Here is a 12813-nt window from a genome sequence, read left to right on the forward strand (position 1 = left end):
CAAACTATGGACATATTCTGCACACGGGCACATATTTAGGCGCTGGACCTGGACATTTAAATTTCGCTACGTACGTGTTAATGCATGCTTCCGAGAGTCAATTTTGGCACGCTGCATGCATCCATGTTTAATTTTCCAGCTGAGGAAGAGATTTCAACGTAACGGGCAGTGGCAGATATCCTGCACTGCAGCATGCAACTGGCTACGCTACTTTGCAAGCACGATGGAAGGCATCGTTAATGCCATTCATCTCCCAACTGCAAACGCCTCATTATTGAAGCATCCATGGGCCCGTGTGGCCGCATACAGTTGCTCGCCGACTACATGGATGTCAAGGCATCAACCAGATAGGCCGGGTAGTCAAACCCCTATCCTCTCCTTCTGCCTATAAATACGCTCGGTTCGCATGCATAGCTTCTCATCACACACTCGCAGCTGATCCACCACTGCAGTTGCAGAGAAGCAAAACCATGGCGTCCAAGGTGCTCCTAGTGTTCGCGCTCCTAGTCGCCGCTGCTTTCCTTGTCGCCTCAGCTAAGGAGCAAGCCCGTGAGTCCCCATGCACTCTAACTAGCTTCCATTAATCTGAAGTGAGATTATTCGAAGTAGCTCGATTCACATTTCATAATGCTTACTTTAACATGAATTACATACGTGTTGGATCGTGCAGAGCCCACGGGGGAGGAGAACAAAGCCGGCGTGCAGGACTACCACGGCGGCGGCGGCTACCCGGGCGGCGGCTACCCCGGCGGCGGAGGCGGCTACCCTGGCCGCGGCGGAGGCGGCTACCCTGGCCGCGGCGGTGGCGGCTACCCTGGCCACGGCGGGGGTTACTGCCGGTGGAGATGCTGCAGCCGCGGCTACTACGGCGGCTGCCGGTGCTGCTCGCACCCCGACGAGATCCCGGAGCCCATGTACCGCCCGGAGGCCGTCGAGGTCCACAACTGAATGAACTGAAGCTGCACGAGATGCATGGCCCCTCGTAGCTATGTCAGCTGTTTGTATGTCAACAATAAAGCGGGTGTGCATGCCATCAGCATGTACATCTACGTGTGATCGTATGTCGTCGCGGTGTGGTGATTGGGGTCGGTGTGGTTGATGTAGAGTGTAACTCTGATGCATCTACATAATGCATGCCATCGAATAAATAATTCAAAGAGTACTTGCTATATATAGTCAGGTGACTGTGTTTTTCTGTTTTTCCCCCTCGGTCAGTGGATGCATTGGTAGACTTATTATATAAGGCCTCAAAGATATGCATATATATTTCTTTGAATCTGAGAGAACTAGTACTGGAATCGATGAAATGCTCGACCAAACACATGGCTAGCTGTTTGTAAGGTTTAGATCGTAGTAAGCATGAGCTAACAAAGACTTAAGGGAGGAAGTTGCCTAGTTGAAGATACAGATCGGCAATCAGTAGGCAAAGCATACACCGAAGATTATGCCCAGAGACCTAGTAGGCAAGTCAAATTATATGATATAGATGAAGTGTAAACCGCAATCTTCACAACAACCTTGACTGTCAGATTAATGCTAAGAAGAGGTGGTCTTGTAGGATGCTAGAACTTAGCATATGGAGTTATGTTTTGGCAAGTGCTTGCTTCTAGCAAAAGCTTAATCATGCGCAAATCTTTCCTAAGGAGGTTCCATGTTGCCATTGGGACCAAAGTTATAGCAAGATTCTAAGTCGTGGCACCTCTTAACTGGCCACAAGGTAGACACTACTGTTAAGTGTAAGGATTTGTTTGGTTCGTGTCCGCAACTTGCTATACACAGATTGTCAGGCGCGCGCATCATAGTTTCTTACAGAGAGTGTGTAATTTGGTTCTTTAATTTGCCAATGCTATGGATTGCAGATTGCTGTTCTTTTAGGAAAATCATGTGAACAACAAACTACTGGCTGTATCTTTTAGCAAAAAAATGTGGTCGTCATGCATGGACATGAACCAAAGAGGACTAAGCAGTAGCTACAGGTCTAAAACATCAATGCATGGGCTAGTAACTTCTATAGATTTCTTTTTTCAGGGCCAACCAAACAGGACTCAGACACTAGCTACAACATCAAAGCATGGGCTATTAGTGATACAAACAGTGTTGCCCAGTGCAGCGCACAAGTTGCGTTTGGGTTGTGTCTCTGCGTGCCCATGCGGCCATGCCGTTTGCAGAGATAGCAGCCAATGCACTGACAAAGATAGAGAGAGAGACGGCTTATCTCGAGGTGAGCCGATCTAGCAGTTTAGCAGTTTGGGGGTGTTTGGATCCTGAGCTAAAGTTTAGTCCGTGTTACATCGGATATTAAGATACTAATTAGAAGGACTAAATATGAGCTAATTACAAAACTAATTGCAGAACCCCTAAGCTCGCGAGAGGAATCTATTAAGCCTAATTAATCCATCATTAGCGAATGTTTACTGTAGCATCATATTGTCAAATCATGGACTGATTAGGCTTAATAGATTCATCTCGCGATTTAGCCTAGGGGTTGTGAAATTGATTTTGTAATTAGCCTATGTTTAATACTCGTCCAAACATTCGATATGATAGAGATTAAAATTTATCCAAACACCCCCTTGCCACTCGAAGCAGCTACAAATCTACAATATCCACTGATATCCATCCACAAAGCAGCTTGCATGCCGGAAATGGTCAACTCGATTAATGGAGTAGAGCCGGGGCCGTGCCATCCATTCCCAAACCGGCGCGGCACAACGAGAAGGACCAGCCCGGCCCAGACAGAAGCAGGCTCCGCCTCACGAGTTCCGATTCCAAGGCCCAGCGAGATGAAACCACCTTCCACGCTCACGCATGATCTTGTTTCAGTCTTGCAAAATATTTTGGTTTTATTGTCACATTTGCTTACATACACTTGGCAATTGGCATACAAGATTAGGCTGTGCGATCGCGCACAATCTTACCTACTAAGAGGAGTTGAGTTGCTGCTCCCTGCCATGCAAAGAATGAAATCAACTATCTTTACCCAAAACTTTCTCCTTTGCAGCTGCAGTTTGATTTTCCTTCCCCTTTCGGTTTCGACAAACCCCTGATAACCCGGCAACTTCACCGTGCAAACCTGGTCCGCTGTGGTGGCTGGCTGTGACGTACTTTCTGATCAAGTGGTCAGATTGGAGACGCCGTCTTCGATGCCTCCTTCGAAATCCTCCTCCTCTTCCTCTTCTTCCTCTTCCTCCTCCTCGCCTTCCTCTTCCTCTAGAAGAGCATCCTGTGGTCCAGGGCTTTGGTAAGGCCCTTGCTTCTGCAGGCTCCAGTACATGATGCTCGCGGTAAGCGTGAGGATCATCTTTGGGTTCACCTGCCGCAGCAAACATGAAAGCAGACATTAATGCCTGGTGTTAATCTACTGAATCTGTTCAATAAAGTGAATGGGTATCGTTTTTGGTACTTTTTTGTTTCTGCAATTGAACTGTAGTCGTAGTTTTATGAACAGGTGAGGTTTTGTACATGAAAACCAAACTGGCATTCCTGTCTTACCTCCATTATGTCTTCTGGCAACAAGAACACAGTGCATCCTAGCTTCCGAGCAACACTGATGATATATGTTGCATTCAGCTTCTTCTCCTCCTCTGCAACCATAAAAACAAACACGATACTCGTCATGCAGCAAAACGTTATTATAATACTAGTTGAAATCGATGTGGGACGGGTGTTTGATGGGAGCAGAGGTACGCACCATCCTCCCCCTTCTTCACCATGTTCCAGTCAACAACCCTGCTCTGCACAGCGCTTAGGAGCTCAAGGAAGAACACCCCATCAGATATGCTCTTGTCCTAGAGAATCAAGACAAGTGCTCAAGGATAAGCACAAGATATGATAGCTCAATTTAACTAAAATGGAAAGCTTGATCATGAACCTTGAAGCTTTCGATGCGAGAAGTTTTGCCAGATTCCTTGACCTTATTGTTAGCCCATATGAGGATGTCAGCATCGGTGATCTCTTTCTCTTTAGAATGGGATCTCAAGTTCCTTAGCAATTGTAGGATACTGGTCCTCATGAGTTGCCACAGAAAAGCTGGGGAATAAGAAAAGTTTTATAGAAATATTAGTGCTAGAATCATTTAGGAAATCAAAGCACTTTTCTTCTTGGATGAAATATCAGTTAAAAATAATTAATATCCCTACAAAAGTAAGCCGGCTCCTATATATGTATATCTTCCCTTTCTTTCTTTCTTTCTCTTTTGCTGTTGGCAGATATATTTTACAACAGAACACGGTAAACTTTGGTCGAGTAATTAAGAAACGAGTCTATCCATAATGAGTAATGAAGTGACAATACTTAAAAAGAAAATCATGTGGAGCAGAAAAGAAACAGCTCAAATAAGATATCAAAGAAGCATATATGTGTGCATGTATTTACCTAGAATTAGTTTCTTATTTCCTTGCACAATGTCATTTCCTGCTACATTTACCAGAGAAAAATTTAACTCCTTCCCAATTTTGATAACCTGGTTGCAGTTCTCCACTTTTCTAAACGGCATAATAATTGGTGGTTTAGATGCATGCTTCCAGTTAACTGACCCAGGAGAAATTTTATCAAGAACCTCTAGCAGGACCCATCTGCAAATGAACTTTGGTAAGATAGAAAAATATATGCCATAAAAGTTATGCTGTTCCTAATTTAAGAGCTTACCCAGTCCTAACGTCCTCAAACAAATTGTTCACATAAGTTGGAATTCCAAGGCTGTTAATCCATAGGCGAAACGCTCTCTCTTCCCTGGATGCTTCCACATCATCGGGAGTATCTTCAACAGGAGCCACAGTGTTGGTTGATAAACCATTTCTGCAAAAAGTTCGTAAATCATTCCAGATAATATGCACTATATTAGTAAAGGGCAAAATGTGATCATAGTTTATTCAGACATGTTCAAGAGTCGCTCTCTTTTTTAGAGGAATAAAGATTCAACATTCAGTGCATGGTGTGGATGTTTTCTTGATTCATGCAGATCCATACTAGTGTGTGGAAAAGTGAATGAAAGACTAAAGCGGTAGAGAACTTCTATGTATTTCAATTTACTTTCCTATGTTGGCACTTTGAAATGATAACCTAGTTAATGATAGTCATCCGTTCATAGTTTACTATAAAACTTTCCTGGAAACAAAAAATAAGAATAAATTTTGCATGTTGTGGCAACATTATACAGTTGACAATCCTCCCAAATGTGACTGATAAATATGCATTCATAGTTGCACCAATATACTTTTTTAATTTTACAAAGGTTGTCCATTTATTTTATTATCACCAAATGTTGAGTAGTGCAGATGTTACAAAAAGGAACAGGAACGGCTAGGCAGATGATGCATTTAAAACCAAGTACACTATAACAAAAAAAAAGGAATTTCCCTACAATAGGCCATATGAAAGGTTAAACTTCGGCAGTATCAAACTACTGTAATTTGATCGCAGTAAAAATATAGATAGAGGTCTGACAAATGCTAGTAAATTGCTGAACTTTAATGTGAATTCCTGCCAACTAAAGGACAGATATAGATAGATGAGTCACTCTAGTTACCTGTTCTGGAATATTTGAGCAACAAATGCCAAGTTGAGATTTGCTGAACCTTCAACAATATCTTTTGATGTTACATATCTTGTACAATCGAGCTTTTCTGCAGTTTCAAGTACTTTCTTTGCCCTCTCCTTGGGATCCGAAGTTTCTATCATGGTTTTTGAGCTATGCTCTGGAGCCAGGGTGCTGAGAAGGTAAGCATACGCTTCACCATCCTGCATATTGTCTACCCATAAGATAAGAACAGGAAAATTACCCACAATCCTTGTCACCATTTGTTGTTAGGATTATCGAAAAATATGGTCAATATGTCAAGTGATTTAAAAACCATACATAAACAGGCCACATACGTTGCAGTATTTTTCATCTATTAAAAAATACAGTACATTATATTGTCCAGGACTAAGTCATGTGGATGTACTGACAATGCATAATATTCAGGTGTACCATACATACCTTCACATCAGTAGAGAAATTTGTTACAGTTTTTTTATACCCTGCTTTCTTGAGATGGAAGTTCATCCATTTGAGCAACATCTTATCTGGCGCTAAGGTGACCAGCTCCTCTACCTCCTATATAGCATCATGCCAACGCCAATTAGCCAGATTTTGTGCAGTAACATAAATTAAACATGATTCAACTCTTTTATAATAACCAAGTATGCAAAAGTCATTTCTGCACATGCATGCACATATAATTTCTTGATAACTCAAACCTTGCCATTGTCATCAGCCACAATCTCCGCCAACTGTGGTGTTTTCTTTAGATTCAGATTCGCTAGTAGTTGTATCTGATACAAGGATGAAATTACACTGTGAACCACCATATTTGCTTGCATCACCAAAGATTGAAAATTTCTTTAGTAATTACTATGACATATAGTAATGTTTTTTTATAGCATACACACCTTTATGATTTGGGATAACAGACCAAGAACTAGATGAGGCTGCAAAGAAGCATAAGATATTTTAGTTCCCCAAATGATACAAATTGATTGAAAAGCTATAACGACTACCAAAGTGATAATTTTTACCGCCAACCTAGATTTTGTTAATATAAAAACTTTTTTCTAAGACTATCAACAAAGAATGGTCCTCGAACTTTCATTTTGAAAATTTTGCCATGGTCGGTAATGTATATTTATATATTTACTATTTTACTAGTTAGATAGGAAAATAAGTGGGAAAAATCATAATCAGTGCAACATCAGCATAAAAGCATACTCTAGCTTCAATCAAATCTTGTGTTCCAATGTTAACAACTGTGCAACCAATGGCCTTTGCAGAGTTGAGACCAAGGGTATGGTTCTCGTTCCTCTCCCATGGATTAAGTTCCTTCTTTGTATTGATTGCTCTCTCATCGATTGTGCCGGGAACAGCAACATTGATCAACTTGCTGATTCATTACAAGACAAAGGGACAAGCCATAGCTCGTTGTTAACGAAAGGTAAAAAGAAGAAATGGCATGGTAAAAGAACAGAATGGAGTAGCAGTGCTAGTAACACACTCACCAAAGTAGCACACCATCCCGAACAAGGTTAAATAACTCATTCGATGCAGGATCCAATGGCAAGAAATTCTTCAGGAAAGCATCCTCTCCCAGAAAATTATTGATATGATTGACGTAGGAAGTTTTTTCAGACTCATTAATGACGTGCAAGAGAGTAGTGGTGGAAGCTTTCAAAAATGACACAGATCCCTTCAATTTCTTTTTGCCTCCATTTTTTGCGGTCCCCTTTGCTTGGAGATTTAAGTATTCCTAATACATTTCAAGACGGCGTTGACAAAAGAAACTTGCTTCCAACGTGAATGAAAAGTATGACAAAGTTATCCAGGCTGTACCTTAAGGAAGGGCTCGAATTCTATAGGCTGGTTCATATCAGGATAGGTCTCACTCAAAAATCTGCTAACCTCTTCTTCAGACAGAACCTCATGGATGCCCCGGAGCTTCTCCATCACCGGGGGCAAATCTTTTATCATTACATGATCCGCATCCGGTCTCTTTGCAGCAACAAACTATTGCAGCAAAAGATAAGAGGTAGCAGTGTGATTGCAGAAACTTGATTACCATCAGAATCTTTACGTGAACGAAAACTGCTCTGGTTGCTTACTTTTGTTTTGAGGGTCCGGAGCTGCACTTGGGTGAACTGGCTCTGCAGCCCCGGATCGGAGACAAGAACACCAAAGAAGGTAGACATTGCGTTCGAAAATCAATTGTCTTTCCCGTGGGTCGTGGCAAATTCCTTCTTTGCACCAATTCCTCAAATACAAGGGGCCAGTGATAAACAATTCATAGGACAGGTTGCCATCAACCTCTCATCACGAAGCTCCCACTGAATACATCCAAACATACAGAGAAGAAAAGGGTCAGAACGACGAGCGGATCGGAATCGCAGTTCCAACACCCAAAACAATAACAAAAGAATGAATCATCACCAACCTTCCCGAGGGAATCCTTTTTTTTTTCTTTCCCTCTACTTCCGCTTCCTCCCAGGCCCAGCGCAAAAATCACTCGCTCCTCTACACACAAGATTGCTTCCGAGAAGGCCCCAAGAATCGCAGGGAAGCGGACGCGTGGTTGGATTACTGGGAGCCATGCGAAGAAAAGGAGCTAAAATTTCTCTCTTTTTTGCCCGCAACGGACGCCTCGCCTCCCCAAACATAGAAGCTGAACCTCCGCCGCACTCCTCTGCCAATGGCGGACGGCGGCTTCCATATGGCTTGCATGCAGCATAGCCAGTGAACACGGGCTTTTGCTTTCTTTCTCATGGGCCTTTTCTTTTTTTTTGAAACGATGGGCCTTTTCTATTGGCACGAGCATGAGCTAGCTCATGGGCCTTATGGCAATGGCTAGGCTACCGATATGTGTCGCCTTGTCAGCCCATGAAAAAATTCTGGCGTTCTAAAGAACCAAAAGGCATTATTTTTTTTTCTAGGCAATTGCCATCACGAGCTTCGGAGCAGTGGTGGTGCTGATTTATTTTTTCTAAAAAGAACTATCTTCACTCTAGCCAACATATGCGCTCAACCATCCATCATCAGTTTCAGCCATTGGCTGTTTTGAGGCGCCAGCAAATATTTTTTTTAAAAAAAAAGATGAACACAACAACAGGTTTATACGAAACTAGCCCCGTTTTCTTCCACTGACTTATTTTTAGCACCCATCACATCGAATGTTTAGATACTAATTAGGAGTATTAAATGTAGACTATTTACAAAACCCATTACATAAGTCGAGGCTAAACGACGAGACGAATCTATTAAGCCTAATTAGTACATGATTTGATAATGTGTTGCTACAGTAAACATTTGCTAATGATGGATTAATTAGGCTTAATAGATTCGTCTCGCCGTTTAGCCTCCACTTATGTAATGAGTTTTGTAAATAGTATACGTTTAATACTCCTAATTAGTATCTAAACATTTGATGTGACACGTACTAAAAATAAGTCATCTGAAGAAAACGTCCCTAAAGAAAAAGGCACAGGCGAGCATTAAGTGACAATCCTACTGGTAAACATTCATCTACGGGCAGCGAATATTTATAGGATCGTTTATTACTTCTGTTCCTTGCACAGTGATCGTACAGTAAAACAAGGGTATCCCATGTTTGTTAATTAAGAGGCCATCTAAAGGTATCACTGTGATCATTCAATAGCGCAAATGCAACTTGAGAGTTGAGAGATACTGGGTCATGGCCCGTTAATGATGCTGTTCTGAAGGACACATTAACGAGTACTGTTGTTCCATCGACGAAAAACCGATCCAGTTGCCTTCCCAGAAGCGGAATTGGCGTCTGCAGATTAGATGGCCTGTGAACCAAAAGATTTGACGAGTGAACATGGCCCGCTGGAACGCCGGTGGCCCTACCAAACACAACATGGTGATCAAGTGGTTCAGCTTGCCTGACGACCGTCGATTATTGGATGGATCGCCAGGTTGTTTGATTAATTGATTTGTCCACCTATCAATCATTGTCTCCTAGACGGCTAGACTCACAAATTCTTGCTATTTTCCTTTGCTCCTTGAGCTAGCTAGTAGCGGCGTTTGACAGAATCCAGGTGCTAATCCTTCTGGCTCATTCAAGCTCGGCATACCTGACAATTAAAAGCACCTGTCCCACGTGGACACGCGACCGATTTCGCTGCCCCGGCCTCCTGCTCAGCACGAAACACAACTAAACAAACGAATAAAAAGGGCATGTACGACCAGAACACAAACGCACGAGATCATGTGGATTCATGGCTCATGGCTGTTTATCAAAAGTCAATGCATACATCCAGGCCACGAAAAAGACCACCCTCTTGTTCTCGTTATAAAAAGGAGAGAAAAAGAAACGAGTTCTTGGCGGTTTGGTGGAGTTTGATTTGATCCCTTCAAAAGCTTGTGCGTTTCGCGCGTGATGGCGTTGTTGGGCTCTTGCTGCAAAAGCACAACGCCAACCATCGACGTCGGACGCGTCGTCAGTCGCCGAGTGCGAGCCAGCCCAGCCGCGAGTTGCTGTCGTGCCCAGCAGAATTCCAGCGCGGGCGGGCACGCACGCCGCCCCGGGGTGCGCTGGGCCGCGTCCGCTGCGTATCCGTCACTGACGCTGTGGCCCCGGGCGGCGCCCTCGCACCGCGTCCACGAACACCCGCTGGCTGCGCAGACGAGAGACCACGCCACGTGCGCAGGGAGGAGAGGAAGAGGAGACCAGGCCCCCGGGTCGCGTCGCGCAACCCGCAACTGCTACGCGGCGCCACCGCTGCTGGGAAAAGAAAGAAAAAAAAAAGAATCGAACAAGCGAGCACGATGGCTGGGCCCCACCCGGGACCGATGCCGGCGGGGCCCACGGGTAGCGGCATGCACGTAGGAGGAGGAGGGTGGGCCCACAACATGGGCGTCATGTGGGAATGCAGGAGAGAGAGGGTCCGTCTTCTCGGCGTCGTAGCCTAGCTGGGCCACCTGTGGCATGAGCTGTACGCATTTTGTGTCTCTCGGCGTATATACCTCTCCAGACCAGATACAAGTACGGAATTTTTTGCGTATACTCCACAAAGAAAAAAAGTAGTAGCTCCTTTTCCGTGTGGATTCTAGAAAACCACCCTTTTTGCTCCTTTTCCAGGGCATGGAGAGGGTTTTGTCCCGTGGACGCTTTTTCACATCCGTCCCCTGATCTTCCTTTTTCTCCCAGCGGGTCCCACGTACTCTCTTAGCTAGCCTGAGAAATGATGAATATCTCCCTGCGTATTGTTCTGGCTGCGAGGAGAAAAAGAATTAATTAACAAAAATACGCGTAGCCGTGGCGCGCGTGGCACCAGCATTTTCGTGCTACCGGCAACTGGTGCCTATCGGTGCCTTTTTATTTTGAAATGGCAGTCAAAGATTCATCACACTGTAGTTGCAAATTTGCCATGCGACCTGGCAAGCGAAATGCTAAAAATCTTGGTATACCAGCTGCAGATGCATGGTGTCAACAGCAGTGCCACCAGCATAGCACCGCGTTTGGAATGATAGGTCGTACGAGATCTTTGCGGGAATTGCGAGTGATTTGGTCATCAGGATCAGGTAGGAGTCGGGTACGTTAAACTTCCGTCGTTCCAAATGGATGCCTGATCAGACCTCCTCGTCTCTTCTCACGTCTCTTCTCAATCCGTAGCCCGTCATACCCGACAAGGAGCACGCATGATACATGTATAGATTGGATTGGGCACCGGCCAATCGTTGGTCACTACTAGTATTAGTTTGTTTGCATGGCAATCTTTTGCGACCGATATGATAAAATATTCAGAAGCAATCGTAGTAACGAAAGTGTAATATGCGCAAACCTAGTCTTCTCTTTTATTTTGGAACCGATGAGCTAGGATGAGAAATAAGGCTCGGATGTGCACATACTCTTCGTAGTTTTGACTACCTCGAATGATCTCAGCCTATATCTTTGGATCCCGGCAAAAATTAGTCGAAACTAGGCGACGCACACACACTCCAAGCCTCGAACTGTGCACTCATAACCCGACCCGTCGCCTGTCGCTAGGAGAAAAATGGTAAACGCCGGGCTTGCTGCTACCCTTATCCTGTGGCCTGTGGGGGTAGGGTAGGGCACACTGAAATTATGGGCATTTTTTTTCTCGCAGGTGAGGTGAGGAGCATGTGCGCCTGGAAATAAAAATCGTGGTGCCGTTTGCTCTGGCTCAGCGCTCTATCCATCCTGCTGCCCGGGTAGACTGGAGATTGGGCAGAGGTTGGTAGAATACGCGGGCAGGGCCGCCGTTCAAGGCAACTGCCGCCGGCATTAACTTACTACAACCACGCCCGCGTCCTGACGCAAGACGCAGCAGATTAAATCAAATCGCCGTGGCTGAATTAAACCGTCGGTACGCGGGTCGCAGCGTTTGCGTTACACCGGTCAACCACCCGTTGGCTGACTGGCTGAGGGCCTGAGCCGATGCGCGATCACAGGGAGGCTCAGCCCCCCTGCCGGCTCGCCCGAGCCGATGCCAGCGTTATCCATGGCGGATCGCGTTGCCGGGAGGCGTCGGAAGCAGAATCAGAGCAGAGCACACGATGCGCGGCTGCTCCACGAGACCACTTGCGCAGTATCCCATTGGGCAGATGCGCGCGGCCCCGGGGACCGAGGGGCGGGTCGGCTCGCTCCACCACCCGCGCCGCGCGCGTTGTTCCGTTCGGCTCGGACACCGCGGCCACACGCCTACAGGCCACAGGCCACAGCACAAAAAAAAAGTGATGCTTTGTTTTTTAAGAAAATAATGGATTTTTAGAGCGCGTACCATGGAACTTTCGGAATTTCTGCTACATATTGTTACCAAAAGCTGAACAACACAGTAATAACACGCAGGCGAATATAGTATACAAAAGCGTAGTCGGAACACCATGATTTACGATAATATCGTAACATGAAAGCACGACATTTTTTCAATCACATGAATTTAGTTCTTTTCCTTCAAAATTTAAGGATATTTAATTGAAAATTGATGCATAGCCCCAACAAAAGCTCTGGCTTGATTGCACTTTCTTGAAACAAATTTCTTTGTCGATGAATGCAGTCATATCCATCAAAACTAAAGTGTAGGTGTACATAACATCATTTACCCTTTTACCCCCCCCCCCCCCTTCGGAACTACGCAACCTCAGGTTTCTCACATCGTGCACATCACAAACATCATCGCGAAAACGTCAAACTATAAAAGAATCGAAAAATATACGAATTCAAAAAAAAACAATAAAAATAACACAAACATCATTTTTTTTTCTTGGGAAAGGTTGGAGCAGCTCACACACGATTCTCTGAC

At 44.6% G+C, this 12813-nt stretch overlaps 2 protein-coding genes across 2 annotated transcripts; one reads left to right on the forward strand and one right to left on the reverse strand.

Moving 5' to 3' along the window:
* Nucleotides 1-387: 387 nt before the first annotated feature.
* LOC117865404 (uncharacterized) lies at nucleotides 388-1171 on the forward strand. Its single transcript, XM_034749605.2, has 2 exons — nucleotides 388-549; nucleotides 671-1171. Exons 1-2 carry the CDS (start codon nucleotides 471-473, stop codon nucleotides 946-948), a joined length of 357 nt encoding a protein of 118 aa, XP_034605496.1. The 5' UTR covers nucleotides 388-470; the 3' UTR covers nucleotides 949-1171.
* A 1613-nt stretch (nucleotides 1172-2784) lies between these two features.
* Nucleotides 2785-8230, reverse strand: LOC117864640 (fimbrin-5). The gene is made up of 15 exons (XM_034748767.2): nucleotides 7965-8230; nucleotides 7636-7857; nucleotides 7367-7540; nucleotides 7036-7283; nucleotides 6749-6920; nucleotides 6433-6471; nucleotides 6241-6315; nucleotides 5981-6097; nucleotides 5528-5739; nucleotides 4648-4797; nucleotides 4375-4574; nucleotides 3872-4029; nucleotides 3692-3788; nucleotides 3493-3584; nucleotides 2785-3313 (listed from the first exon to the last, which is right to left on the reverse strand). Exons 2-15 carry the CDS (start codon nucleotides 7720-7722, stop codon nucleotides 3113-3115), a joined length of 2022 nt encoding a protein of 673 aa, XP_034604658.1. The 5' UTR covers nucleotides 7723-7857; nucleotides 7965-8230; the 3' UTR covers nucleotides 2785-3112.
* Between the last annotated feature and the right edge of the window lie 4583 nt (nucleotides 8231-12813).

Source organism: Setaria viridis, chromosome 1 (assembly GCF_005286985.2).
Source record: "Setaria viridis chromosome 1, Setaria_viridis_v4.0, whole genome shotgun sequence".
NCBI lineage: Eukaryota > Viridiplantae > Streptophyta > Magnoliopsida > Poales > Poaceae > Setaria > Setaria viridis.